The 27,798-nt window shown below is 60.7% G+C and overlaps 1 protein-coding gene across 1 annotated transcript in view; it reads left to right on the top strand.

Annotated features, from left to right (window-relative positions):
• The window catches only part of LOC115643114 (mucin-2-like), a 37,236-nt gene extending 9,916 nt beyond the window's left edge, over window positions 1–27,320 (top strand). Inside the window, exons 7-20 of the mRNA XM_030546930.1 lie at window positions 5–176; window positions 1,492–1,659; window positions 4,188–4,312; window positions 4,798–4,877; window positions 6,803–6,823; window positions 12,556–12,685; window positions 15,318–19,922; window positions 21,128–21,241; window positions 21,361–21,479; window positions 21,587–21,645; window positions 22,648–22,787; window positions 23,223–23,291; window positions 23,407–23,572; window positions 27,155–27,320. Coding sequence (XP_030402790.1) covers window positions 5–176; window positions 1,492–1,659; window positions 4,188–4,312; window positions 4,798–4,877; window positions 6,803–6,823; window positions 12,556–12,685; window positions 15,318–19,922; window positions 21,128–21,241; window positions 21,361–21,479; window positions 21,587–21,645; window positions 22,648–22,787; window positions 23,223–23,291; window positions 23,407–23,572; window positions 27,155–27,320 — 6,134 coding nt within the window. The remainder of the gene's footprint in view (window positions 1–4; window positions 177–1,491; window positions 1,660–4,187; window positions 4,313–4,797; window positions 4,878–6,802; window positions 6,824–12,555; window positions 12,686–15,317; window positions 19,923–21,127; window positions 21,242–21,360; window positions 21,480–21,586; window positions 21,646–22,647; window positions 22,788–23,222; window positions 23,292–23,406; window positions 23,573–27,154) is intronic.
• Window positions 27,321–27,798: the final 478 nt, after the last annotated feature.

The following is a 27,798-nucleotide window of genomic DNA, read 5'->3' as shown; positions in this document are numbered from 1 at the left end:
CCAGGCGTCTGCCTGAACAATTTGACCATCAGCCCGTCCTACCAGAAATACTTCCTGCCCGTCAACGTCTCGGGGCAGCTGATGTGCGTCTCCAACTGCAGTATCCACCACCCCGACACCTACGCCTGCAATGGCCGGGGGTACTGCTACATCCAGCCAGGGGGACCCACCTGCTAGTGAGTGTTACCGCCTGGCGGGGGTGTGGGGAACCCGGGAGGGGGACGGAGCTCGGCTGCAGCACCTGGATGCCATAAACCCGTGGCTGGTCCAAACACCACCCTCTGGAGTGGCCAAAAAACGTGGGGGGGGGGTCACAGGCCTGGTCACTCCCCTCTTCAGCGTCTGCTTTTGGGGAGTGTTGGGCAGATTCAGGTCAGGCCTGAGACTCGCCACGGGGGCTGGGACCATCCCTTTCCCCCACTTCTGATATCAGAACCCCCCTACCCCAACCCCTAGGCCCCTCCCCTTTCAAGAGCAAGGGAGAGAACCCAGGAGTCCTGGCTCCCAGCCCCCCTGCTCTAACCACCAGCCCCCACTCCCCTCCCAGAGCCAGGGAGAGAACCCAGGAGTCCTGGCTCCCAGCCCCCCCTGCTCTCACCCACCAGCCCCTACTCCCCTCCCAGAGCCGGGGAGAGAACCCAGGAGTCCTGGCTCCCAGCCCCCTGCTCTAACCCACCAGCCCCCACTCCCCTCCCAGAGCCGGGGAGAGAACCCAGGAGTCCTGGCTCCCAGCCCCCCTGCTCTAACCCACCAGCCCCCACTCCCCTCCCAGAGCCAGGGAGAGAACCCAGGAGTCCTGGCTCCCAGCCCCCCTGCTCTAACCACCAGCCCCGACTCCCCTCCCAGAGCCAGGGAGAGAACCCAGGCGTCCTGGCTCCCAGCCCCCCCTGCTCTCACCCACCAGCCCCTACTCCCCTCCCAGAGCCAGGAAGAGAACCCAGGAGTCCTGGCTCCCAGCTCCCCCTGCTCTAACCCACCAGCCCCCACTGCCCTCCCAGAGCCAGGGAGAGAACCCAGGAGTCCTGGCTCCCAGCCCCCCTGCTCTAACCCACCAGCCCCCACTCCCCTCCCAGAGCCAGGAGAGAACCCAGGAGTCCTGGCTCCCAGCCCCCCCTGCTCTAACCACCAGCCCCCACTCCCCTCCCAGAGCCAGGGAGAGAACCCAGGAGTCCTGGCTCCCAGCTCCCCCTGCTCTAACCCACCAGCCCCCACTCCCCTCCCAGAGCCAGGGAGAGAACCCAGGAGTCCTGACTCCCAGCCCCCCCTGCTCTGACCCACCAGCCCCCCTCCCCTCCCAGAGCCGGGGAGAGAACCCAGGAGTCCTGGCTCCCAGCCCCTCCTGCTCTGACCCACCAGCCCCACTCCCCTCCCAGAGCCGGGAGAGAACCCAGGAGTCCTGGCTCCCAGCTCCCCTCCCCTCCCAGAGCCGGGGAGAGAACCCAGGCGTCCTGGCTGAATCCCACTCCTGACGGTCTCCCCTTCTCTCGGCAGCTGCCAGCACTCGGACTGGTACTGGTTCACGGGCCGTCACTGCGAGCAAGTCGTGAGCAAGGTGGGCGTGGCAGTGGGGGTGGCACTCGGCCTGGCCGTGCTGCTGCTGGTGATTCTCATCCTGGCCATCTGCCTCTGCTGGCGTCAGCGCTGGAGCGGCAAGCACAGGTCCGGGGGCAGGGCCCGGAGCGGGGGGGGCCTGGGGAGGCATGGTGGGGCAGGATCTAGCCCATCCCAGACAGGGGGTTGCCTGACCTGTCTTAGAAACCTCCAGGGCTGGTGATTCCACCACCTCCCTGGGCAATTTATTCCAGGGCTTAGCCACCCTGAGAGTTGGGAAGTGTTTCCTCATGTCCAACCTAAGCCTCCCTGTGATGGGCTGGGTCACAGAAACGCCCTTGGGAACTGCCACCTGATGTGCTCTCTGAATAAAACGCAGGATTTCAGTGGTTCCCAGTAAGAACAGACAGAACAAAGTAAGATCCCAAGCAAAATAAAAGCAAATCATGTGAGTCTGAGCCTCACACAGTAGGAAACCGATTACAGCTCAGATCTCACCCTCAGAATCGTTCCAATGAGCTTCTGTCACAGACCAGACTCCTTCCTAGTCTGGGCCCGGTCCTTTCCCCGGTGCAGCCCTTGTTCCAGCCCAGGTGGTGGCTGGGGGATTGCTCATGACTGGCCCCCTTTGTCCTGCTCCACCTCCTCTTATAGCTTTGGCACAAGGCGGGAATCTTTTGTCTCTCTGGGTCCCTCCCTCCTGCTAAATGGCAAAGTCCCAGGTGTAAGATGGGTTCCAGTTCCAGGTGACATGGGCACATGTCCTGTGAGACCTCCAAGCCCCCATCCTTCCTGGCTTGACTTACAGGAACACAGGAAGCCTTACAAGTAAACAGAGCCATTTACAACCAATTGTTCTAGTTAATGGGAACCATCACGATTCCAAAGCACCATTAATGGCCCCCACTTTGCCCTCGGAGTTCTAGGTCATCTTCTAGCATCAGATACAAGAGCGGTACATTCATACAAATAGCATGGCCACACTCAGCAGATTACAAGCTCTGTAATGATACCTCACAAGAGACCTTTTGCATGAAGCATATTCCAGTGACATTATATTCACACTCATTAGCATATTTTCACACAATCATATGGAGTGCGACGTCACACTCCCTTGCTGCAATTTAAGCCTTTTGCCTCTTGTCTGTCCTGCGGGGTTAAGGAGAATTATTTACCTCCGCCCTCCTCAAATAGACGGGGCTCCTGGCGTCTCTCACTCCAAGGCAGCGTGTCTAATGCTCTGATCGAATCACCACCCTGCTGGAGCTGTGGGTGCCAGAACAGGCAACAGAACTTAGATTCATGGATTTTAGTCTTTTCCCTTCCCTCCCGCTGCCCCAGTCAAGTGGGGAAGGATTTCGCCCAAGGGACACTGATTTCAGCCGTGCTCGGACTCGGGCTGGGCACAGAGGGAAAACGACCTCTCTGCCCCGACTCGATGGAAATCTCAGAAAATTCCCTGACCTGAAAATCCCCCCCACCCCCCGAAATCTCAGTTTGGGGTATTTCAGTTTCAACCATTTTTGTTCTGTGAAACATCCCCGTGAAAGGTTTGTTGGGAACAGGAAAAGTGAATCCCTTTTTTTGGTTCGTTGGTTTCCTTTGGAAAATGGCAAACCAGGGCGGTACAATTTCAAAGCCCTTTCCCCACCCAGAGTCAAAAACCTCGTGGACTCGCCTGATGCTTTGCCAGGCCAAGTGTTGAGAAATGAGTGTTTTTCGAACCGCTCCCCCCCAATCCCATTTTGTCACCCCCCCCGACCATCTGCACTGGGAAGGACAGAGGGGTCTGGTCCTTCCGCTGAACCTAGGACCGTTTCTGCCTTGAGAGCTGGGGGGCAGGTGTGTCGAATGGGAACTCTCCCCCCCGGGGGCGATGCCAGGGGGCAGGCGGGTGTTCAGAACGATATCGCAGAGAATGGCCACATTCATCACACGGAGTAGGCGGCCGACAGTGCTGGGGAAACGGAGGGGCCAATCTCTCCAGAGGGGGTTGGAAGACGGAGCTCACTCAGTCTGGGCCAGGGATGGGATGGCAGAACAGGGGCTGGACACGGTGACTTGGGGGGGGCCGTCTTGTCCTTTGTCTGGCTCTGGACAGGGCTGAGTGAGTGAGATTTCCTGGCCCAGGCTAGAGAGACGCTCGGACTCAGGGTCCTCCTGGGCCATGAATGTTCTGAATCTGTGACCTTTTCTTGGCCTCATCAGTGTGGCATCTGGGTGGCTCCGTGCAGGCACCAATAGATTTTAGTCTCTCCCCCCACCCTGCCCTCGGCAGATAGGGAAGGATTTCATAGACGGGGAAACTGAGGCACAGGAGAGGAGGGATTTGCCCTGAGCTGGGGGAGCCAGGCCCCTGAGCTGAGACTCAGGACTCCTGGGTTCTCTCCAAGGTTTTGCCACTGACAGCATGGCTTGGGGTGAGTCCGGAGGCTGATCCCCTCTGCTGAGCTCTACGTGCCAGGCTGGGCTGGGCTCATGCTCCAGCCAGTTTTGGAACCAGAGAATTTGAGACATTTGGGGGGATGGAAATTGGAGATGGGGATGTGGCAGCCAGCCCCTCGGGGCGCACGTCCCAGGGGCCGCGTGGAGCCGGGCCTGGGGGCTGACGGGCGGTATGGCTGCTCTCTCTGCAGCGTGGAGGACCTGGAGGAGAGCCAGGAGAAGTGGTACAGCAACGAGGAGTGGGAGTGGAACGCGCCCCCCCAGAGAATCGCTGCCAGGACCCCGTCCGCCCCCAGCTGGACAGGTAACGTCCCAGGTGCGTAGCCACATTCCCCGGCTCCAAGCCCCAGTGAGCCAAGCTGACCTCAGCGTCCCCTCCCCACTCTGGGGTCCTGCTGGCCTGGCTCTCTCGTGCTCCGTGGGGAGCTGGGAGAGGGTCTGGGTGGAAGGGGGCTGCCTGGGCGGGGGGGTTCGGCTGCCACCTCTGAGGCACAAAGACCTGGGAGGAGCCTGAGCTCAGGGTACTGGCCAGGTGCAGCGGGTGCCTGGCCGGACAGATGTGCCGGGGCCGGTGCTGCCAGAAAGGGCTGATCCTGGGGCAGCCTTAGCCGGGAGGGGTGGCGGGGGGCTGCGGAAGGGAGGGGGTGGAATGGGGGCAGGAGAGGGGCATGGTGGGGTGGGGTCAGGGGACCAGGGTGCAGTGAGGGAGGGGCAGGAGGGCTGGGACAGCAGAGGGTGGAGGAAACTCGCCCCCAACCCCCCGAATGGTGGCTGCTGACCCCGTTCCGGGGCCTCTTGCAGAGACTGAGGGCGGCAGCGGCAGCCACAGATTCTCCTCGTCCTTCCGGCCTTCGCTGGACAAAGTCGACACGTCCCTGCAGGTACTTGGCCAGCGGCAGAGCTGGGGGGGCGGGGAAGGGCTGGCAGGGGCTGCGGGTCGGGAGTGAGGGGCACCAGCAGAGCTGGGGGGCACTGGCAGGGCTGGCAGGGGCTGCGGGTCGGGAGTGAGGGGCACCAGCAGAGCTGGGGGGGGCAGGATCCGGCTAGCAGGGGCTGGGGGTCGGGAGTGAGGGGCACAGGCAGGGAAGGGCTAGCAGGGGCTGTGGGTCGGGAGTGAGGGGCACTGGCAGGGCTAGCAGGGGCTGTGGGTCAGGTTGCCAACCCGAACACCCTAGGCCCCGCCCCTTCCCAGAGGCCCCACCCCCACTTACTACATTCCCCCTCCCTCGGTGTCTTGCTCTCCCCCTCATTCACTTTCGCTGGGCTGGGGCAGGGAGTTGGGGTGTGGACGGGGGTGCGGGCTCTGGGCTGGGCTGCAGGAGGCTGTGCAGGCTCTGGGGTGGGGCCGTGGATGAGGGGTGTGGGGTGCAGGAGGGAGCTCCAGGCTGGGGGGTGGGGCAGAGGGGTTCAGGGTGTGGGAGGGGGCTCTGGGCTGAGGCAGTGGGTTGGGGCACAGGGGAGGTGAGGGCTCCAGTTGGGGGTGCAGGCTCTGGGCTGGGGTGCAGGAGGCTGTGCAGGCTCTGGGGTGGGGCCGTGGATGAGGGGTGTGGGGTGCAGGAGGGAGCTCCAGGCTGGGGGGTGGGGCAGAGGGGTTCAGGGTGTGGGAGGGGGCTCTGGGCTGAGGCAGTGGGTTGGGGCACAGGGGAGGTGAGGGCTCCAGTTGGGGGTGCAGGCTCTGGGCTGAGGCAGTGGGTTGGGGCACAGGGGAGGTGAGGGCTCCAGTTGGGGGTGCAGGCTCTGGAATGGGGCTGGGGATGAGCGGTTTGGGGTGCAGGAGGGGGCTCTGGGTTTGGGGGGGCTCAGAGCAGGCTCCCGGTCGGAGACGCAGCGGGAGGCTAAGGTGAGCTTCCTGCCTGTCCTGACTCCGCGCTGCACCTTGGAAGTGGCCAGCAGCCGGTCCGGCTCCTAGGCAGATGCATGGCAGGCGGCTCTGCGTGCTGCTTTTACCCGCAGGCACCGTCCCCACAGCTCCCATTGGCTGCAGTTCTGGGCCTATGGCAGGCTGGAGCCAGTGCTCGGGGTGGGGGCTGGCTGCTCTGGGGCGCAGCGTGGAGCCAGGAGAAGTAGGGTGCTGACCGGAGCTGTCAGGGTCCCTTTCCGACCAGGTGTTCCGGTCGAAAACAGGACACCCGGTCACCCTACCTGCGGGTCAGGAGTGAGGGGCGTTGGGTTCTCCGCATTGCCTGACCCAGGCTGGCTCTGCTCCTCAGACTGGGGTGGTGAGCTGTGTGGACCTGTGGTGCCCGGACTCCAACAAATTCAGGGCCTGGGGGGCCTGGCTCCACTGGTGTTCGGGGCTGGGTCTCTCCCCTGCCTGCTGCCCCTGCACACCTCACCCAGAGTGTCCCCTTGCCCCGTCTGCTTCCCCCACGCGTCCCTGCCTGCCCTGGGCAGTGGGCATCTGTCCCCTGCAGCTTATCCAGGCTGGATCCCCTGAGCAGAAGCCTGGGGGGGGGCTTGGGTGAATGTCATGCTGGGGGGTCAGAGGGGGGCTCCCCTCCCCCTCACTCACTGCTGCCAGCAAGGAGAGGGTTCGAGGGAAGCCTCCTCTCTGGCCCCCTACTCCAGCCCCAGGGAAGCCTGCCTGCTGCACCCCAAACTCCTTATCCCCAGCCCGGCCCCATGTCCTGCGCCCCAACCCTCTGTCCCAGCCCAGAGCCTGCACCCAGCACCCCAAACCCCCTCCTAGATCCTGCACCCAGCACCTAAATCCCCTCCCAGAGCCTTAGGCATGTGTGGGTGGGGCAGGGGGGGAGTGACTTGGGCACCTCCAGAAATGATACAAACCTGCCGCCCCTCTCCTCAGACCCAAATTGCCCGGCCCCAGGTGACCCAGCTCTGAGTCCCAGCGGCTGCTCTGGCCCGTGACATCCAGGACCGATCCAGCGGCTGCAGCTGTCGGAGGAGGTTGCTCCTGGGGACCTGCGCCCATCAGACCTGTGGAGCTGAGGCTGGGGGACCTAGGCCGTGAACCCGGAGCCGCCACCAGGCCAGTGACTCTCTACTGCCGAGACCCCCCACACCTCGTGGGGCAGGGACGCAGCAGCCACTGCTGAGCTCCAGGGGATGGGCAGGCACGAAGCCGCCGGGATTGGGACCGTGCTGCCCGCGGTGGTGGTGGGACGCTGGGCTCTGAGCCATGGTAGCGTCCCCAGCTCTGCCCGTGTCTGGGGGGGTCCGTTCCTCTGTGGCAGCCTGGTGCCAGGGGCGGGGTGAGGCTTTCCCAGGCCCCGGCTGCCCACGCTGAGGTTGTTTGCACAGCGGGTTCAGCAGATGCTTTGTCGAAGAGAAAGAATGGGCAGGCCGGGGAGGTGCTGGCTGGCACCAGGCCCCTCTGCTGGTGATTTCCAGGAGGGGGGAGTTGTTTACTTCCAATTATTCCCTTTGCCCTGAGCAAACAGGAGCGGGACGGGGGTAAGGGAAAAGGAGGCTGCATTCCCAAGGGGTGCCACAGTGAGGCCAGGGGACCCAGGCATCTGGGGGAAGGCAGGACAGCCCGTTTCCAGCTGGGAGGGGTTCTCAGTGAAGAGAGGGGACCCAGGCGTCCGGGGGAAGGCAGGACGGCCCGTTTCCAGCTGGGAGGGGGTTCTCAGTGAAGAGAGGGGACCCAGGCGTCCGGGGGAAGGCAGGACGGCCCGTTTCCAGCTGGGAGGGGTTCTCAGTGAAGAGAGGGGACCCAGGCAGTCCGGGGGAAGGCAGGACAGGCCCGTTTCCAGCTGGGAGGGGTTCTCAGTGAAGAGAGGGGACCCAGGCAGTCCGGGGGAAGGCAGGACTGGCCCGTTTCCAGCTGGGAGGGGTTCTCAGTGAAGAGAGGGGACCCAGGCGTCCGGGGGAAGGCAGGACAGCCCGTTTCCAGCTGGGAGGGGTTCTCAGTGAAGAGAGGGGACCCAGGCGTCCGGGGGAAGGCAGAACGGCCCGTTTCCAGCTGGGAGGGGGTTCTCAGTGAAGACAGGGGACCCAGGCATCCGGGGGAAGGCAGGACAGCCCGTTTCCAGCTGGAAGGGGGTTCTCAGTGAAGAGAGGGGACCCAGGCGTCCGGGGGAAGGCAGGACGGCCCGTTTCCAGCTGGGAGGGGGTTCTCAGTGAAGACAGGGGACCCAGGCGTCCGGGGGAAGGCAGGATGGCCCGTTTCCAGCTGGGAGGGGTTCTCAGTGAAGAGAGGGGACCCAGGCGTCCGGGGGAAGGCAGGACGGCCCGTTTCCAGCTGGGAGGGGTTCTCAGTGAAGAGAGGGGACCCAGGCATCCGGGGGAAGGCAGGACGGCCCGTTTCCAGCTGGGAGGGGGTTCTCAGTGAAGAGAGGGGACCCAGGCATCCGGGGGAAGGCAGGACAGCCCGTTTCCAGCTGGGAGGGGTTCTCAGTGAAGAGAGGGGACCCAGGCGTCCGGGGGAAGGCAGGACGGCCCGTTTCCAGCTGGGAGGGGGTTCTCAGTGAAGACAGGGGACCCAGGCGTCCGGGGAAAGAAGCCATGCTGAAGCATTGGCCAGGTCCATTGCTCTGCAGCGGGGGGCGCCCCTGGATCAGATCTCCCCACCCCCGGGTGGGGGCTGCCTCTCCTCATGACAGACCCCCCCAAGACAGGCCTCCCCCTCCGGATTTTGCTCCCCGAAGCCCCTGGGGACTGAAATAATGTAAGTGTAAGAAATGAAACTGCTGCTGTGATTCTCGGAGGGGAAATAAAGCGGTGAGCGGGTTTCCTTGCCTGGGGGGGTGTTGTTTTGAAAATGGGCCGTTCGTTCGTTACCTAAGGCTCCCCAGTGAGGAGCTGTGTCTCCCGCCGTGCCCTCCCCCCGCAGGACGTCCAGACAGGGAGTCTGAACCCCCCCAAATTCAGGGCAGACTCTGGGGGTGAGAGCAATGTCCCACCCCCCAGATCTGGCTCATGTCTGCGCTTCGTACCACCCCACCGGGGAGGATGGGGGTGTCTGGCGGCTGCCGGGCATCTGTACCCAAACCTGGCTGCTCGGGCTGCCACGGGCGCGTCTCTGTCTGAGGCCCTGGGCGGGGATGGGTCAGCCCCAATCTGCCCAGCCCGGGGCTGGCTTGTGCCAGCTGGTGACGCGGTGCCCAACCCCCTGAGCAGGCTCCACGGGGCCCTGCTATCGCGGCACGTGACAGCAGAGCCAGACGGCAGCAGGGCAGATAGCGGCAGCAGGGCCCGAGCCCGGGGCTGAGTCACGTGGAAAACACACTTGTAGAGAAGGGGGCGAGGGAGGAGGCGCGAGCAGAGGGCGCGGCGCGAAGGCAAACACTCGAGTGAATAGCCGCCGGCACACCGACATGCCAGCTTGGCACGGTCCCCCTGGCCGCTCCACCCCTCCGCGGTGCATTCCCAGGGCTCTGCCCAGCCCGAAGACTGGCAGGGAGCCAGCGTTGTGCCGATATTTAATGCAGATAAATGGGCCAAATATCTGGGCAAGATACCGGAGCGGCTGATACGGGACTTGGTTCGTCCCGAATGGAGGGGGGGGGCATAGTTAAGGGGACAGAGTCCGGCAGATTAGCCGGCTCTCCGGGGCTGATGGGATGACAAATGCTAAAGCGAATCGCATCGACGTCAGAGACCTGTGCTCCCAGGCGGTGCTGGCCTTGGCACCGCCCGGCAGGTTGCGAAACGAAACTAGGACGACGGAGAAGTAACTGGGCCCCCGCGCGCTGGGTTAGGGGCTGGCTGGAACCGTCGAGGGGCAGTGGTGGGGCCCGCAGGGCTTGGCCCTTAGGCCGGTTCCCGTTTTTATCAATCAGCCAGAAGTGGGCAGCGGGCGGCGTCCGATCCCTCCCGGAGCCCTTCTGGGAGATGCTTTAATCGAGCGCGAGTGATTGGACGCGGTCCAGGTGGGGGAGCCAGGTGAATTCTCCGGTCTGGGTCTACAAAAACCTACGCGCAACCCCCTGCCCTCCCCAGTTCGAGTCGCTCCCTATTAGAAACCAGTTTGACGCCCGGTTCTCCTGCCTGCCCCGGAGGCGCCTGCGTGATCTCAGAGGCAGAGATCCAATCTGGCCTCTGTCTGCCACCTTCCCTGGCGGCGATGGGGCAGGTCCAGGCAGCGTGTGATGGATGGAGTGGCCCAGCCGCTCTGATGACCCCGTGAGCCGGGTTTGAACCTGGGTCCCTCCAAGGAGGGAGTCTGTTAGCTGCCGGCAGTAGTAGGGCTGTTATCCCGCAAGAAGAGGCACGGTCTGGCGTTGGCGCAGTCCCTCTCGCAGGGCCCCCGTCTCCGCAGGAGGGAAGGGATAACTAAAGGACCAGAGCGGGCAGCAGTAGCAGGGCCGTTCTCTCCTGCCCGCTGGGTGCGCCCCGAGGGAGCTGGAGTTTGAGCCCGGGCGAGGCTGGCAAAGTGCCTGAAGATGGCCGAGAAGATGCTCCTGCCCCACCTTGCCCACCTGGAAGCAGGCTCCTCGTGTGGCAGACCTTGGACTTGTTTACGACGGCCCCGCGCGGAGCTGATAACCCGGCTGCTGCTAAGGGGCCCTGCTGTTCCCTGGCCGTAACCAGGAGCGAGGATTGGCCAGGGTTCAATGTCTTTATGGCGGCTGAACGAGGGTTGTGTCTGCCCCCTCCCTCCCTACTGCAATGACAACAGCACCAGCAATAGACCCAAGGCGCATCCCGTGTCAACAGCGCTAATTGCGGTGCAAAGATCCATGGTGCAGGCGGCTGGATTGTCCCGAACTTTTCATCCTGGGAGCCCCTTGCAACATGGCAGCTCCAAGCCACGCAGAGCGCCCCGCCCTGCCCGCGTCACCGTCCCGTCCCGCGCACCCTGGGGCCTGATCTCAGCTGGGTCTGGGTGGTGCCCGGCCGGATGGGGCCCCAATCTCAGTCTGGGTCTGGGCAGCGCCTGGTGTGACGGGGCCCCGATCTTGGCTGGGTCAGGGCGGTGCCCGGCCCGACGGGGCCCTGATCTCAGCTGGGTCTGGGCAGTGCCCAGACCGACGGGGCCATGATCTCAGCTTGGAGACAACAACCCTACTACTGCTGGATACAGGAGCGCCTGGGGGAGGTTCTCTGGCCTTGAACCCTGTGGGCCTGAGGTGGGACCTGTGCTTGGAGCCCTGTAGACGGAGCGGCATCTGGCTGAGGCTGCATCGGCCCCTGGCTCTGCTGGGCAGCCCCGGCTTCCTGAAGGAGCAGGAGACGCGGAGGAAACCGTCCCCTCCCAATGCTCAGGCAGTGCCAGGGTGCGGACAATTTCCACCTAGTTATGGAAAGGTCGAGCTGCAAGGGACCTTCAGGGGTATTCGGTCCAGGACCCCCACCCACCGGAAGGCATCCGGTCCAGCCCCCTATGCTGAGCCAGGACCAGTAACCTCTGCCCAGCCCTGACGGGGGGTTGTCCAACCGGCTCTGACCCCACCCAGTGATGGGACCCCCCCCGCTTGCAGGCTGAGCTCAAGTCCCCCCACATCCTCCACGCTGAATGTGCCTGGATTTATCCTCGTCCCCTAGGTTGGGTTTCCAGCCCTTGGATCATCCCCTGGCTGTTCCCCAGTTTTCCCCCAGCTTCCCTGAAGTCCTGCCCTTAGGACGGAAAAATCCCATTCACTGCTACGGACTAGGGCCCGAGTGACTAGGCAGCAGTTCTGCAGAAAAGGACCTGGGGGTTACAGCGGACGAGAAGCTGGATCTGAGTCAGCAGTGGGCCCTTGTTGCCGAGAAGGCTAACGGCATTTTGGGCTGTATAAGTAGGGGCATGGCCAGCAGATCGAGGGACGTGATCATTCCCCTCTATTTGACATTGGTGAGGCCTCATCTGGAGACTGGGTCCAGCTTTGGGCCCCACACTGCAAGAAGGATGTGGACAAATTGGAAAGAGTCCAGCGGAGGGCAACAAAAATGATCAGGGGGCTGGAGCACATGACTTACGAGGAGAGGCTGAGGGAACTGGGATTGTTTAGTCTGCAGAAGAGAAGAGTGAGGGGGGATTTGATAGCTGCTTTCAACTACCTGAAGAGGGTTCCAAAGAAGCTGGATCTAGACTGTTCTCAGTGGTGGCAGGTGACAGAACAAGGAGCAATGGTCTCAAGTTGCAGTGGGGCAGGTCGAGGTTGGATATTAGGAAACACTATTTCCCTTGGAGGGTGGTGAAGCACTGGAATGGGTTCCCTAGGGAGGTGATGGGATCTCCACCCTTAGAGGTTTTTAAGGTCAGGCTTGACAAAGCCCTGGCTGGGATGATTTAGTTGGGGTTGGTCCTGCTTTGAGCAGGGGGTTGGACTAGATATCTCCTGTGGTCTGTCTGTCTATCTATCTATCTATGGGTGTCCCCCCCCCACCTCGCAGCCAGCTCCTTCCTTGTTCCTGGGTGTTGCCCGCCAAATTCCCGGTACACACCTCACTCTGCACTTTGGCTATTGCGCCCTGTTAATTGTCCCTGTCCTAGCCCTGCAACATCCTTGCGGGCGCTCAGTCTGTGAGCCAAGGGACAAAGGTCTGTGCTGGGCCGCTGATATTCCCCGTGGCTTGTTCTCTCCCTTCAGTTCCTGCGTGGCTGCGACCAAGTGAGGGACAGGACCTCAGCTTGGCCCTGCCTGTGCCATCTCCTGGTCCCGTGCCCAGGGGCCTCTGAACCCACAGCTGCCCGCAGCTGCCTTTGCGTCTCTGCACCAAAGCGTTCTGCGGGGAAGGATGAGGAAATTCACTGCCCTCCTCCTCCTCTTCCACTTTGCCTGCTTGGGCATCACGTCGGGTGAGTGTGGCTCAGTCCCGGGGGGTGTTCAGGGGGCGGCCGGGCTCTGCTGGGACTCCTGAAGTTTGTTTGGCTTCTAATTTGGGGATGGGGAGGAGGGTCCCCCTGAATCCTCTCCGGGTGGAGGTGTGGCTGAGGGGGTCTCCCCAAAGCTGCATGGCTCCCTTGGTGTCTCGCCCTGCGAGTGCCTTTCCTGGATCTGGGTGTGCCCCGCTGCTCCCCTGTGGCCAGTCCCAGATCTCAGCCCGTGACAGGCTCCCCCCATCCTCTGCCGGCACAAAGGCGGTTCCCAGCACGGGTCTGCGCAAGGTGCCCTCGCCTCCTGACCCCCCCACCTGTTGGGATCCAGCTGCTAGTTCCCTGCTCCCACCACACCCGCCAGCAGTTTCCTACATTCATAGCTTCCGAGGCCAGATGGGACCAATGCCATCATGTGATCTGACCCCCTGTAGTGCCCAGGCTGGAGACCTGCCCCCCAAGTCATTCCTGGAGCAGAGCCGGCAGAGAAACAGCCAACCTAGATTTAACAATTGTCACTGGTGGAGAACACATCACGACCCTGGGAAATTGTTCCAATGGTTAATGACTCTCACTGTTAGAAATTGACACCTCTTTCGAGTCTGGATTTGTCTGGCTTCAACTCCAACCCCTCGGTTCGGGTTAGACTGCGAGACTGTAGAGCCCATTGTTAAATATTTCTTCCCCACGTAGGTACCGATAGGCTGTGATCATGTTACCCCTCCACCTTCTCTTTGACCTCCCTGAGTCTGGCGTGGACTGAACCCTCAGCGAGTTTGCAGATGACACTAAGCTGGGGGGAGTGGTAGATACGCTGGAGGATAGGGATAGGATACAGAGGGACCTAGACAAGTTAGAGGATTGGGCCAAAAGAAACCTGATGAGGTTCAACAAGGACAAGTGCAGAGTCCTGCCCTTAGGACAGAAGAATCCCAGGCACTGCTACGGACTAGGGACCGAGTGACTAGGCAGCAGTTCTGCAGAAAAGGACGTGGGGTTACAGTGGACGAGAAGCTGGATCTGAGTCAGCAGTGGGCCCTTGTTGCCAAGAAGGCTAACGGCATTTTGGGCTGTATAAGTAGGGGCATGGCCAGCAGATCGAGGGATGTGATCACTCCCCTCTATTCGACATTGGTGAGGCCACATCTGTCCAGTTTTGGATCCATTCGATGTGTGCCCTGTTCATTTTATATTGTTCTTGCTTTTTCATCAAAATGTCATGTGGTACCAAGTCAAAATCATGTCTAAGTCCATTAGGTCTTCCAACTTGTCTTCCCCATTCCAACTTGTAATCTCGTCAAAAAAAGAAATCAGGTTAGTCTGATGGGGTCTATTTTCCATAAACCCGATAGATTCATAGCATCATAGACTGTCCCTGACGGGCATTTGTCCAACCTGTTCTTAAAACCCTCCAGCGATGGGGACCCCCTGGCCTCCCATGGTGCCTGTTCTGGAGCCGAGCTCCCCTGAGAGTGAGAAAGGGTTTCCTAAAACCCAGGCAAACTCTGCCCTGCTCTGGATTAACCCCATTGCACCTTGCCCTGCCTTCGGTGGCCATGGAGAACAATCGATCCCTGTCCTCTTTGGAAAATATCTGAAGCCTGTTCTCAGGCCTCTCCCCCCTCACTCTTATTTTCTGAAGGCTTTTTTCACCTTTCCTCTTAAGTTGAGTTTTTCTTAACCTCTCAGGCTAATTTGGCCCATCACAGGAGTTTTGCCTCTGGCAATGAGTTCCACAGGTTAGCTGGGCTTTCCAACAGGAAATTTCAACCTCTCATGAGAACAAATCAAGCTCCCCAAAATGGAAATAGTTCTATCTGGAAATGGTGCTGAGTTGGCTCACGGACATTGAAGTTTGGGTGTCTCACACCTTCGTTCTCCTCTGCAGACTGGGCTTCCTAGCGGGAGGTCACCTCCCATGATGCACCAGGATTTCTCTTCTGGCAAAGCTACCACGGTGCATCATGGGAGATGTAGTCTAGGCAGGCCGCCCAGCCTGTAGAGAAAAGGTGGGGACATGAGGCGCCTGAACTAAAATGTCCATAAGGCAGAGTGGTGGCAGTTCCCAGCTGAAATATTTAGAAGTTTGATCTGTCGCCAAAAATTTCCACAATAATTTGTTTTAAAAATTGCCATGTAATCTCACCCTTCGAGAAACACACACAAATACTGAGTGACTGACCTTAGCTGCGGGTTGTGTCTCAGGTAAGCATGAAAGAAAACCTTGACAGAATCAAGGGATATTATGAAACACTGTTTTTGACTGGGGCAGAGCTGCATCTAGGGAACCCCTTGCTCGAATTTCTGCAGATTTGGGTCAGTAACCTGATCTCAGGTTCCCATGAGGCACACCAAAGTTCAAGATATTCCAAGTAAGTATGAGTACCTTAGAGCACTTAGAAGAGTCAACCCCTCCCAGAAAGGGGGTTCTCCACTTCAACCACAGCAGAGCTGACACGCCACAATTATCTATCCAACCCCATGCATCCCCTCTTCTGTTCTGTCTGTCCCCATATACCCCATCTCTCCACCTATCCAAAATCCTGAACCCCCTTCTATGGAGTTGACAGAAAAAAAATATTCTTGACCACAAACTCCACGTATCCACCCACAGCTACTGCAACCACCACGACTGTGACAACCAACACCCCATCTACGACCTCGTTGACCATGACACTGTCCAGTACCACCACAACTTCGTCCATTATCGCCAGCATCTGGATGGAAATGAGCAAGACCATGAAAGCCAGCGGCACAACCACAGTGGAAACTGGAACCACCCTGGACACCAGCACCACCACCCCGGAGGAAACCGGCACCACCCCGGACACCAGTGCCACCACCCCGGTGAAAACCGGCACCACCCCGGCTGCCAGCGCCACCACCTCAGAGGAAACCGGCACCACCCCGGCTGCCAGCGCCACTACCCAGTTGGAAACCACCACCACCCCGGCTGCCAGTGCCACCACCCCGTTGGACACCGGCACCACCCCAGCTGCCAGCCCCACTACCCAGGTGGAAACCACCACCACCCCAGCTGCCAGCGCCACCACCCCAGATGAAACCGGCACCACCCCGGCTGCCAGTGCCACCACCCCGTTGGACACTGGCACCACCCCAGCTGCCAGCCCCACTACCCAGGTGGAAACCACCACCACCCCAGCTGCCAGCGCCACCATCCCGGATGAAACCGGCACCACCCTGGCTGCCAGTGCCACAACCCCAGATGAAACCGGCACCACCCCGGCTGCCAGCGCCACTACCCAGGTGGAAACCACCACCACCCCGGCTGCCAGTGCCACCACCCCGTTGGACACCGGCACCACCCCAGCTGCCAGCCCCACTACCCAGGTGGAAACCGGCACCACCCCAGCTGCCAGCGCCACCACCCCAGATGAAACCGGCACCACCCCGGCTGCCAGTGCCACCACCCCGTTGGACACTGGCACCACCCCAGCTGCCAGCCCCACTACCCAGGTGGAAACCACCACCACCCCAGCTGCCAGCCCCACTACCCAGGTGGAAACCACCACCACCCCAGCTGCCAGCGCCACCACCCCAGATGAAACCGGCACCACCCCGGCTGCCAGTGCCACCACCCCGTTGGACACTGGCACCACCCCAGCTGCCAGCGCCACCATCCCGGATGAAACCGGCACCACCCCGGCTGCCAGTGCCACCACCCCGTTGGACACCGGCACCACCCTGGCCACCAGCGCCACAACCCCAGTGGACACTGGCACCACCCCGTCCACCAGCGCCACCACCCTGGAGGAAAGCGCCACAACCCCGGTGGACACCCTCACCACCCAGTCCGGCAGCGCCACCACCCCGGCTGCCAGCACCACCACCCCGGATGAAACCGGCACCACCTCGGCCGCCAGTGCCACCAGCCCGTTGGACACCGGCACCACCCCGGCCGCCAGCACCACTACCCTGGTGGAAACCGGCACCACCCCGTCTGTCAGTGCCACCAGCCCGGAGGAAAATGGCACCACCCTGGCCACCAGTGCCACAACCCCAGTGGACACCGGCACCACTCCAGCCGCCAGCACCACCACCCCGTTGGAAACCAGCACCATCCCAGCCGCCAGCACCACTACCCCGGTGGAAACCGGCACCACCCCAGCTGCCAGCACCACCACCCCATTGGAAACCGGCACCACCCCAGCCACCAGCACCACCACCCCGTTGGAAACCGGCACCAGCCCGGCCGCCAGCGCCACCACCCCGGTGGAAACCGGCACCACCCCGGCCACCAGCACCACCACCCCGGTGGAAACCGGCACCAGCCCGGCCGCCAGCGCCACCACCCCGTTGGAAACCGGCACCACCCCGGCCACCAGCACCACCACCCCGTTGGAAACCAGCACCACCCCAGCTGCCAGCACCACTACCCCATTGGAAACCGGCACCAGCCCGGCTGCCAGCGCCACAACCCCAGTGGACACCGGCACCACCCCGGCCACCAGCACCACCACCCCGATGGAAACCGGCACCACCCCGGCTGCCAGCACCACAACCCCAGTGGAAACCAGCACCACCCCATCCATCAGTGCCACCAGCCCGGAGGAAAGTGCCACAACCCCGGTGGACACCGGCATGACCTCGGCAGCCCCTGCAATCACCTCGGTGGAAACCAGCACCACCCCATCTGCCAGCGGCAGCACCCCGGTAGAAACCGGCACCACCCAGACCACCAGTGCCACCACCCCGGTGGAAACAGGCACCACCCCAGCTGCCAGCGCCACCACCCATGTGGAAACTGGCGCCACCATCCCAGCCGCCAGTGCCACCTCCCCGGTGGAAACGGGCACCACCCTAGCCACCAGCACCACCACCCCAGTGGACACCGGAACCACCCCAGCTGCCAGACCCACTACCCCGGTGGACACCGGCACCACCCCAGCTGCCAGACCCACTACCCCGGTGGAAACCGGCACCACCCCAGCCGCCAGTGCCACCACTCCAGTGGAAACCAGCACCACCCCGGCTGCCAGCGCCACCACCCCAGTGCAAAGCGGCACTACGCCGTCCTCCAGCGCCGCAACACCAGTGGACACTGGCACCACCCCTTCTGCCAGCGCCACAACCCCAGTGGAAACTGGCATCACCCTATGCGCCAGCACCACCACCCCGGAGGAAAGCGCCACAACCTCAGTGGACACCGGCACCACCCAGTCCGGCAGCGCCACCACCCTGGTGGAAACCAGCAGCACCCCGGCCACCACCGCCGCCACCCTGGCCACCAGCACCACCATCTTGGTGGAAACTGGCACCACCCCGGCTGCCACTGCAACCACCCCGGAGGAAAGCAGCACCACCCTGGCTGCCAGCACCACGACCTTGGTCGCTAGCGCCACATCCCCAGTGGAAACTAGCAGCACCCCGGCCGCCAGTGCCACCACCCCAGTGCAAACCGGCACCACCCCCGTCTCCACCACCGCAGCTGCCAGCACCACCACCCCAGAGGAAACCAGCACCACTCCAGCCGCCAGTGCCACGACCCTGGTCGCTGGCGCCACATCCCCAGTGGAAACTGGCACCACTCCGGTCGCCACAACCCAGGCCGCCAGCGCCACCACCCCAGTAGACACCGGCACCACCCCGACCACCAGTGCTACCACCCTGGTGGACACTGGCACCACCCTGGCCGCCAGCGCCACCACCCCAGTGGAAACCAGCAACACCCCAGCTGCCAGTGCCACCACCCCGGTGGACACCAGCACCAACCTGGCCGCCAGCGCCACCACCCCAGTGCAAACCGGCATCACCCCCGTCTCCACCACCCCAGCCGCCAGCACCACAACCCCAGTGCAAACTGGCATCACCCCCGTCTCCACCATCCCAGCCGCCAGCACCACAACCCCAGTGCAAACCAGCACCACCCCCGTCTCCACCATCCCAGCCGCCAGCACCACAACCCCAGTGCAAACCGGCACCACCCCCGTCTCCACCACCCCACCCGCCAGCACCACAACCCCAGTGCAAACCGGCACCACCCCCATCTCCACCACCCCACCCGCCAGCACCACAACCCCAGTGCAAACCGGCATCACCCTCGTCTCCACCACCCCAGCCGCCAGCACCACAACCCCAGTGCAAACCGGCATCACCCCCGTCTCCACCATCCCAGCTGCCAGCACCACAACCCCAGTGGAAACTGGCACCACCCCCGTCTCCACCACCCCAGCTGCCAGTGCCACCACCCCGGTGGAAACCAGCACCAGCCCCGTCTCCACCACCCCAGCCGCCAGCACTACAACCCCAGTGCAAACCGACACCACCCCCGTCTCCACCATCACAGCCATCAGCACCACAACCCCAGTGCAAACCGGCACCACCCCCGTCTCCACCATCCCAGCCGCCAGCACCACAACCCCAGTGCAAACCGGCACCACCCCCGTCTCCACCATCCCAGCTGCCAGCACCACAACCCCAGTGCGAACCGGCACCAGCCCTGTCTCCACCACCCCAGCCGCCAGCACCACAACCCCAGTGCAAACCGGCACCACCCCCGTCTCCACCACCCCAGCCGCCAGCACCACAACCCCAGTGCAAACCGGCACCACCCCCGTCTCCACCATCAGCAGCCTGCCAGCACCACAACCCCAGTGGGAAACCGGCACCAGCCCCGTCTCCACCACCCCAGCCGCCAGCACCACAACCCCAGTGCAAACCGGCACCACCCCCGTCTCCACCACCCCAGCCGCCAGTGCCACCACCCCGGTGCAAACCGGCATCACCCTCGTCTCCACCACCCCAGCCGCCAGCACCACAACCCCAGTGCAAACCGGCACCACCCCCGTCTCCACCACCGCAGCCGCCAGCACCACAACCCCAGTGCAAACCGGCACCACCCCCGTCTCCACCACCCCAGCCGCCAGCACCACAACCCCAGTGCAAACCGGCACCACCCCCGTCTCCACCACCCCAGCCGCCAGCACCACAACCCCAGTGCAAAGCGGCACCACTCCCATCTCCACCACCCCAGCTGCCAGTGCCACCACCCCGGTGGAAACCAGCACCACGCCGGCCGCCACTGCCATGACCCCGTTGGAAACCACCACCACCCCGTTCGTCATCATCTCGACCCCAGTGGAAACCAGGCCACCCCCTACCTCGACTGCCATGCCAACATTGGCAACGACCACAACGCCAGCCACCACCACCTGGCCCACGAAACCCACGACTTCCACCTCTACAGCTAGGCCTGCACGTGAGTCATGCAACATTCTCAGACTCCCCTTTCAGTATCCGGCGTTAGTGGTTGCCACGGTCATACATTTTTCCAGGTGTATCCCCTGTTCCAAAAGGGTAACATGGTTTACCGGCAGCGGCATGTGTCCCTGCTGTGTGTTCCCCACCAAACCCACGTATCTCCCCATGAAGCACATGTCTGCTATGTCGTTTATTGTGTGGTGTCCACCAGAACCCAGGCTGAGACAGAAACGGGCTGGAGAGGTGGTTTTGCCTGCTTAAACCCAGGGTTGTGAGTTCAATCCTTGAGGGAGCCACTTAGGGAACTGGGGTAAAAATCTGTTTGGGATTTGGTCCTGCTTTGAGCAGGAAGTTGGACTAGATACCTCCTGAGGTCCCTTCCAACCCTGAGATTTTAATGGGGGAGATGAATACCAGTGCTGGATGGATGGTAAGTGTGGTTGATTGATTTCTGAGATGTCCCTGGCACTGCTATCCATGACAGCTCATTAACTTCTATGGCACCCCCAGTAATTTACAAAGGACTCCTTACTAACATAGTAGCCTGCTGATGATCATACAGTCCTGGGCAACCAGCCCGAGATGCCGACCACCCGGTGCTAGCAGCCAGGAAATGTATTAACTCTCCCCAGAGGAACGGACGGACGCCCTAGAGCAGCTCTCTGGCTGCAGGGCACTGAAAGGGGATGCTCCCGGCGGGTCCCCATAGATGGCCAGCAGGACCATGCAGCAGGGCCAGCAATGAGACAGCAGGGCTATGCTCCAGGGCAAATGGGGGAATCCGCTTCCCTGGGCCGAAAGGAGAGACATGAGTGGGGGCTGCAGCAGATGTTTGGGAGGAATCTCCCCCAGTTACCCCTGTATTGACGCCAGTAGCTTGCCCCGGGGGAGTTTGGTCCGATGGCCGATCCCCTGTGCCGTTAAACGTCGGGGCCTATTTCCCAGTGGAGTACGTCAGGCTCCAGCGTCCAGCCCTTGGTTCCTCTGCTGAACTCAAGAGCCCTTTAGGAAGGAATTTAGACCCCATGAGCCACTCACTGCAAGTCACTAGGACGTAAGTGCTGACGTCCCGGAGGTGCCCAGTGTCGTCTGTCTGAATGTCTGAGTCCCGGGTGTGTGTGTGCAGGTTTTTTGTGTGTCTGGGGGGCAATACTGGGGGAGGGGCGTTGGGAGACCCACCTCACACTCAGGGGTCTCTTCCAGTCGATTGCCAGAATGGGGGAACTTACGATGAAACCTACAAGAAATGCGTCTGCCGGAGTGAATTCAACGGGCCGCTCTGCGAGTCTGCCAACGACATTATAGCCACCAACGTGAGTAAGTGTCCTCAGGCTGTGACGTGGGGTTAGAGGGGAACTGCCGGGGCCGGTGGGGGGCCGGGGTGGGCTCTGGCGCTAGACGTGTGATGACTGTAACGGTTTCCGTGGCTGTTTCAGGTACACTCATGGCTGAGGTCGACGTTCAAGTGAAGGTCACCAGTCAGAACTTCACGGAGGAGCTGAACAATAAATCCTCTGACGTTTATATTAAGTTCGAGTTCAAATTCAAAGCGCAGGTGAGGCCCAGGGGGCGGAGAAATATTTATTCTGCCCTCTTCCTGCTCCTGTCGGTTCCTCTGGCCTGTTTTATGCAGGAACGGGGGGGGATTTTTTTGCCTTGCAGATGGATGTGGTGTACAAGAGCGTGATTGGGTACAAAGAGGTTGTCATCCTGAACCTGACGTGAGTGTCTGCCCAGAAACTAAGCTGCCCCCACTGCCCCGCTCCCAGACTGCCCCGCTGTTCGCTGGGTGCAGATGCTCAGAAGGAGGAAGGTGCCCAGGTTTGGCACCTCTGCAGCACGGCTCTGAAATAACAAGGCCATGAGCGGGGCAGGGACTGGACCCCGCGCCTCCCGCTCTGGCCCAGGGGCTGGACCGCTGTGGGTACACACTAACACGACCCCTTTGTAAACGCCTTCTCGGCCCTCGTCCTCCACGGAAACCTACCCCGTGACAGTGTCGGTTCCCGAGGCTGCCAGACCCCGAAACCCCCCGGCTGGTCACAGGACAGTGTGACCCACGGACCTTCCTTTGGCCTGCGGCTGCCGGGGTGTTAACGTGCACCATGGGCTAACTCCTTCCCCTGCGTGTCAGGCGGGACGCTCCCCGGGGAGGGCGCTGCCCCCCCGATAAAGCCAGGCTCCTCCGGCAGCATCTCTGTCCAGAAGGTTCGGAATAGCATGGCCGAGCCGGGTGCCCCTGGCAGCCCTGAAGCAGGTACTACCTGTCTGGGCGCAGAGGGTCAGCCCCCCGCCCCCCCCCGGCTGGCTGAGGCAGCTCCCTGTCGAGTGCCTGGGCTCCTGTAAATCACACACGGGGCTAATCTGTTGGTCTCCCCATTCGCTCTACGGGCGACTAACTCAGGGTTGAGCATTTCAGTGCTGGGGAGAGAACCCAGGAGTCCAGGTTCCCAGCCCCCCCTGCTCTAACCCCCCAGCCCCCACTCCCCTCCCACAGCCAGGGAGAGAACCCAGGAGTCCTGGCTCCCAGACCCCCCCAGCTCTAATCTCCCAGCCCCCACTCCCCTCCCACAGCCAGGGAGAGAACCCAGGAGTCCTAGCTCCCAGACCCCCTGCTCTAACCCACCAGCCCCCACTCCCCTCCCAGAGCCAGGGAGAGAACCCAGGAGTCCTGGCTCCCAGCCCCCCTACTCTAACCACCAGCTCCTGGCTTTGCCCCCCAGGAAGGGCAGTATTGTGGTTGACCACACCGTGATCATTGAGGCCCCCCTGAGCAACAATCTCAATGCCATGTTGGAGTCTGTCACCAATCAGGTGATGAGGCAGCTGGAGATCATCAACACGACTACAGGGAACTGCACAGGTAGGCGGCGGGGGTCCGGCCCCTCTCCCACGCAGGGTGAGAGAAGGGACCCTGAGCTCCTCCCTCTGGTGGTCACTGGCTCCGGTGCCACAGGGGGGCTGCAGGAGAAAGCCGTGGTCCCCAAGCTGGCACAGGGCGCCCCAGGGCAGCGGGGAGGTGAAGCGGTGGGAAGAGGCAGACCTGCGCCTTCCCCCAGGGCCATATTCAGACAGTCAAGGCCCCCCTCCCTTGCATTGCCTGGGTCCCCTCCCCTCCCAGCCTGGGTGAAGGTCTGGACAGTTCAAAGCACAATGGGGGGCCCTGATCTCGGTCTAGGGGGGGCCCGATCTCAGCTGGGGTCTCAGCCTGCTGCGGTGCTGCAGCCCCTACTAACGATTAGACCCCGAGTGACGAATTGCTAATGAGTGACGAATGCCCGCTTGCCTCCCTCTCTAGATGAGTTCTGCTTCATGGCTCCACCCAACCCGGTCCTCAAAAACGCCACCACGAACTTTTCGGCGGCAGGTGAGTGACCCGAACTCCTGGCCATGCGCGGCTGCCTCGTTAGCCATCAGCCTGTCCCCACCGACGGCTCCGGCCCCACTCAGCCTCCCGCTGACCCGTCTCTTCCCCCCGCCAGATACCTGCAGGGAGAGCGTCCCCCAGGACTTCGCCCAGTACTACTTCCCCTACGTCACCGAGAAGGGCACCCTGAACTGCCTCACCCGGTGCTCCCAGGACCTGCCAAATTCCCTGAACTGCAACTATGGGCAGTGCCAGCTGAGGAGCTCCGGGCCCCTGTGCATGTGAGTCTGGGGTGTGCAGGATGCCGGCCACGCCTGGGGGCACCCGGACATCAACGTGGGCTTCTCTGGCTTCCTCAGAGCCTGTCTTAGATGGGCCACTCTGTCTTGGGGGGCCTTCAGCACCTATACCCTGACTCTGACCCTAACCCCTAACCCCTCATCCTAACCCTAACCCTTAACCCTTAACCTTAAACCCAACCCTAACCCCTCACCCTCACCCTTAATCCTCACCCTAACCCTAAACCTCTCACCCTTAACCCTAACCCCTAACCCTCACCCTAAACCATTCACCCTTAACCCTAAACCCAACCCAAACCCCTAATCCTCACTCTTAACCCTCACTCTAAACCCCTCACCCTTAACCCCTCATGCTCACCCTAACTCCTAACCCTCACCCTAAACCCCTCACCCTTAACCTTAACCCTAACCCCAACCTTAAACCCCTCACCCTTAACCCTAAACCCAACCCTAAACTCCTAACCCTTAACTTTAACCCTGACCCTGACTCTAACCCTTACCCTAAACCCCTAACTTTAACTCTAACCTCAACCCCAACCCTAACCCCTCACCCTTAACCTTAATCCTGACCCTAACCCTCACCCTAAACCCTAACCTTAATCCTAACCCCTCACCCTCACCCTAAACCCCTCACCTTAACCCTAACCCTAACCCCTCACCCTCACCCTAAACCCCTCATCCTTAAATCTAACCCCTAACCCCTCGCCCTTAACCCTTAACTCTAAACCCAACCCTAACCCCTAACCCTCATTCAAAACCCCTCACCCTTAACCCTAACCGTAACCCTTAATCCTAAACCCAACCCTAATCCCTCACCCTTAACCCTGACCCTGACCCTAACCTCTAATCCTCACAATAATCCTAACCCTCACCCTAACCCCTAACCCCTCACCCTCACCCTTAACCCTAAACCCAATCCTAACCCCTCACACTTAACCCTAAACCCAACCTTAAACCCCTCACCCTTAACCCTAACCCTGACCCTAACCCTAACCTCTAACCCCTCACCATTAACCCTAAACCGAACCCTATCCCTGACCCCTCACCCTCACCCTTAACCCTAATCTTAAACCTAACGCCTAACCTGCACCATAAACCCCTCACCCTTAACCCTAACCTCATCCTAAACCCCTAACTTTAACCCTAACCCTAACCTCAACCCCTAACCCCTCACCCTTAACCTTAACCCCTACCCTTAACCCCTACCCTAACCCTAACCCTTAACTCACCCCAACCCTCACCCTAACCCTTACCCTAAAATCCTAACCTTAACCCTAATCTTAACCCCTCAACTTCACCCTAAACCCCTAATCCCTTAACTCTAAACCCAACCCTAACCCTTAACTCCTAACCATAACCCTAAACCCCTCACCCTAACCCTAACCCTAATGCTAACCCTTAACCTTCACCTTAAACCCCTCACACTTAACCCTAACCCTAACCTTAACCTTAACCCTAACCCTTAGCCTTCAGCCTAAACCCCTCACCCTTAACCCTAACCTTAATCTTAACTCTAACCCTCACCCTAAACCCCTCACCTTTAACCCTGACCTTAACCCTTAACTCTAAACTCAACCCTAACCCTCACCCTAAACCATTCACCCTTAACCCTAAACCCACCACTAACCCTAATCCTTACCCTTAACCCTTAAGACTAATGCATAACTCTAGCCCCTAACTCTAACCCTAATCCCTAACCTAACCCTTCATCCTAACCCTAACCCTTCATCCTATCCCTTAACCTAATCCTAATCTCACCCTAACCTCTAACCCCAAACCCAACCCTAACCCTAACCTTAATCCTCACCCTAAACCCTTAAACATAACCCTTCACCCTATCCCTTAACCCTTAACTCTAATCCTTAACCTAACCCTAATCTCACCCTAAACCCTTAACACTAACACTTAATCCTAACCTCTAATCCTAACCCTCACCCTAAACCCTTAACCCTGACCCTAACCCTCACCCTAAACCCTCACCCTAACCCTAAACCCAACCCTAAATCCCTCACCCTTAACCGTAACCCTGACCCTAACCTCTAACCCTCACCCTTAACCCCTAACTTTAACCCTAACCTCGACCCCAACCCTAACCCCTCACCCTTAACCCTAAACCCAACCTTATCCCTAACCCTCACCCTAAACCCCTCACCCTTAACCCTAACCCCTCACCCCCACCCTAAAACTCTCACCCTTAATCCTAACGCTTAACCCAGACCTAACCCGTCACCCTTAACCCTAACCCTGACCCTAACCTCTCTCACCCTAATCCTAACCCTCACCCTAAATCATAACCCCTAACCCCTCACCCCTCACCCTAAACTGAACCTTAAACCCCTCACCCTTAACCCTAACCCTAACCTTCACCCTTAACCCTAACCCTGACCCTAACCCTAACCTCTAACCCTCACCCTAAACCCCTAACTTTAACCCTAATCTCAACCCATAACCCTAACCCTAAACCCCTCACCTTAACCCTAACCCTAACCCCTCACCCTCACCCTAAACCCCTCATCCTCAACCCAGAACCTGATCCTGACCCTAACCTCTAACCCTCACCCTAAACCCCTCACCCTTAATCTTAACCCTAACCCCTAACCCTAAACCCCTCACCCTTAACCCTAACCCCAATCCTAAACCCCTAACCATTAACTTTAACCCTGACCCTGACTCTAACCCTTACCCTAAACCCCTAACTTTAACTCTAACCTCAACCCCAACCCTAACCCCTCACCCTTAACCCTAACCTCTAACCCTCACCCTAAACCCCTCGCCATTAACTCTAACCCTAACCCTTAACCCTAACACTCACTCTAACCCTCACCCTAAACCCCTCACCTTTAACCCTTAACTCTAAACCCAACCATACTCCCGAACCCTCACCCTAAACCCTAAACCTAACCCTAACCCTAACCCTCACCCTTAACCCTAACCCCTACCCCTCACCCTAAACCATTCACCCTTAACCCTAACCTTAACCCTTAACTCTAAACCCAACTCTTACCCCTAACCCTCACCCTAAACCCCTCACCCTTAACCTTAACCCTAACCTCAACCCCTAATCCTAACCCTAAACCCTAACTCTTCACCCTATCCCTTAACCTAACCCTAATCTCACCCTAACCTCTAATCCCAAACCCAACCCTAACCCTAACCTTAATCCTCACCCTAAACCCTTAAACATAACCCTTCACCCTATCCCTTAACCCTTAACTCTAATCCTTAACCTAACCCTAATCTCACCCTAAACCCTTAACACTAACACTTAATCCTAACCCCTAATCCTAACCCTCACCCTCATCCTAATCCTGACCTTTAACTCTTAAGCCATAACCCTAACCCTGAGCTTGGAGAGCGGTGGGGAGCAGTGGGGAAGAGGCAGATGAGGGGAGCAGCGGGACCCCGGGAGAGGAGCTGGGAAAGGTGCATGGAGGAGCCCAGGGGAAGGCAGCTGGGGTGAGGGGGGAGCCCAGGGAAGGGCTGGAGTGGGAGGACAGGGAGCACCAGGGAAGGGCCAGCATGGGGTGGGTGCTCTACTCACCCCCTGCTTGTCTCTCCTCACAGCTGTGCCAACACGGATGTGTTCTGGTACCCGGGGGATCGCTGCCAAACCCGTGTCAGTAAGGTGGGCGTGGGCATGGCAGTTCCCCTGCTCGTCCTGTTCATTGCCGGCATCATCCTCGCTGCCTTCCTGGTCAAGGCCAGGAGACAGGGCTCCAAAGCCAGGTAAAGGGGCCAGGTGCACACCAGGTGGGAGAGAGCTGGGGGGGGGGCTGGGAGCCAGGACTCCTGGGTTCTCTCCCCGGCTCTGGGAGGGGAGCGGGGGCTAGTGGGTTAGAGCAGGGGGGCTGGGAGCCAGGACTCCTGGGGTCTCTCCCCGGCCCTGGGAGGGGAGTGGGGGCTGGTGGGTCAGAGCAGGGGGGCTGGGAGCCAGGACTCCTGTGTTCTCTCCCCGGCTCTGGGAGGGGCATGGGGGCTGGTGGGTCAGAGCAGGGGGGCTGTGAGCCAGGACTCCTGGGTTCTCTCCCCGGCTCTGGGAGGGGTGGGGAGGGGGAGCTGGAGGGTTAGAGCAGCGGGGGCTGGGAACCAGGACTCTTGGGTTCTCTCCCCAGCTCTGGGAGGGGAGTGGGGGCTGGTGGGTTAGAGCAGTGGGGCTGGGAGCCAGGACTCCTGGGTTCTCTCCCCGGTTCTGGGAGGGGAGTGGGGGT

This window comes from Gopherus evgoodei, unplaced genomic scaffold (genome assembly GCF_007399415.2).
Source record: "Gopherus evgoodei ecotype Sinaloan lineage unplaced genomic scaffold, rGopEvg1_v1.p scaffold_51_arrow_ctg1, whole genome shotgun sequence".
Classification (NCBI taxonomy): Eukaryota; Metazoa; Chordata; order Testudines; family Testudinidae; genus Gopherus; species Gopherus evgoodei.
This window is presented reverse-complemented; position numbering and strand designations above follow the sequence as displayed.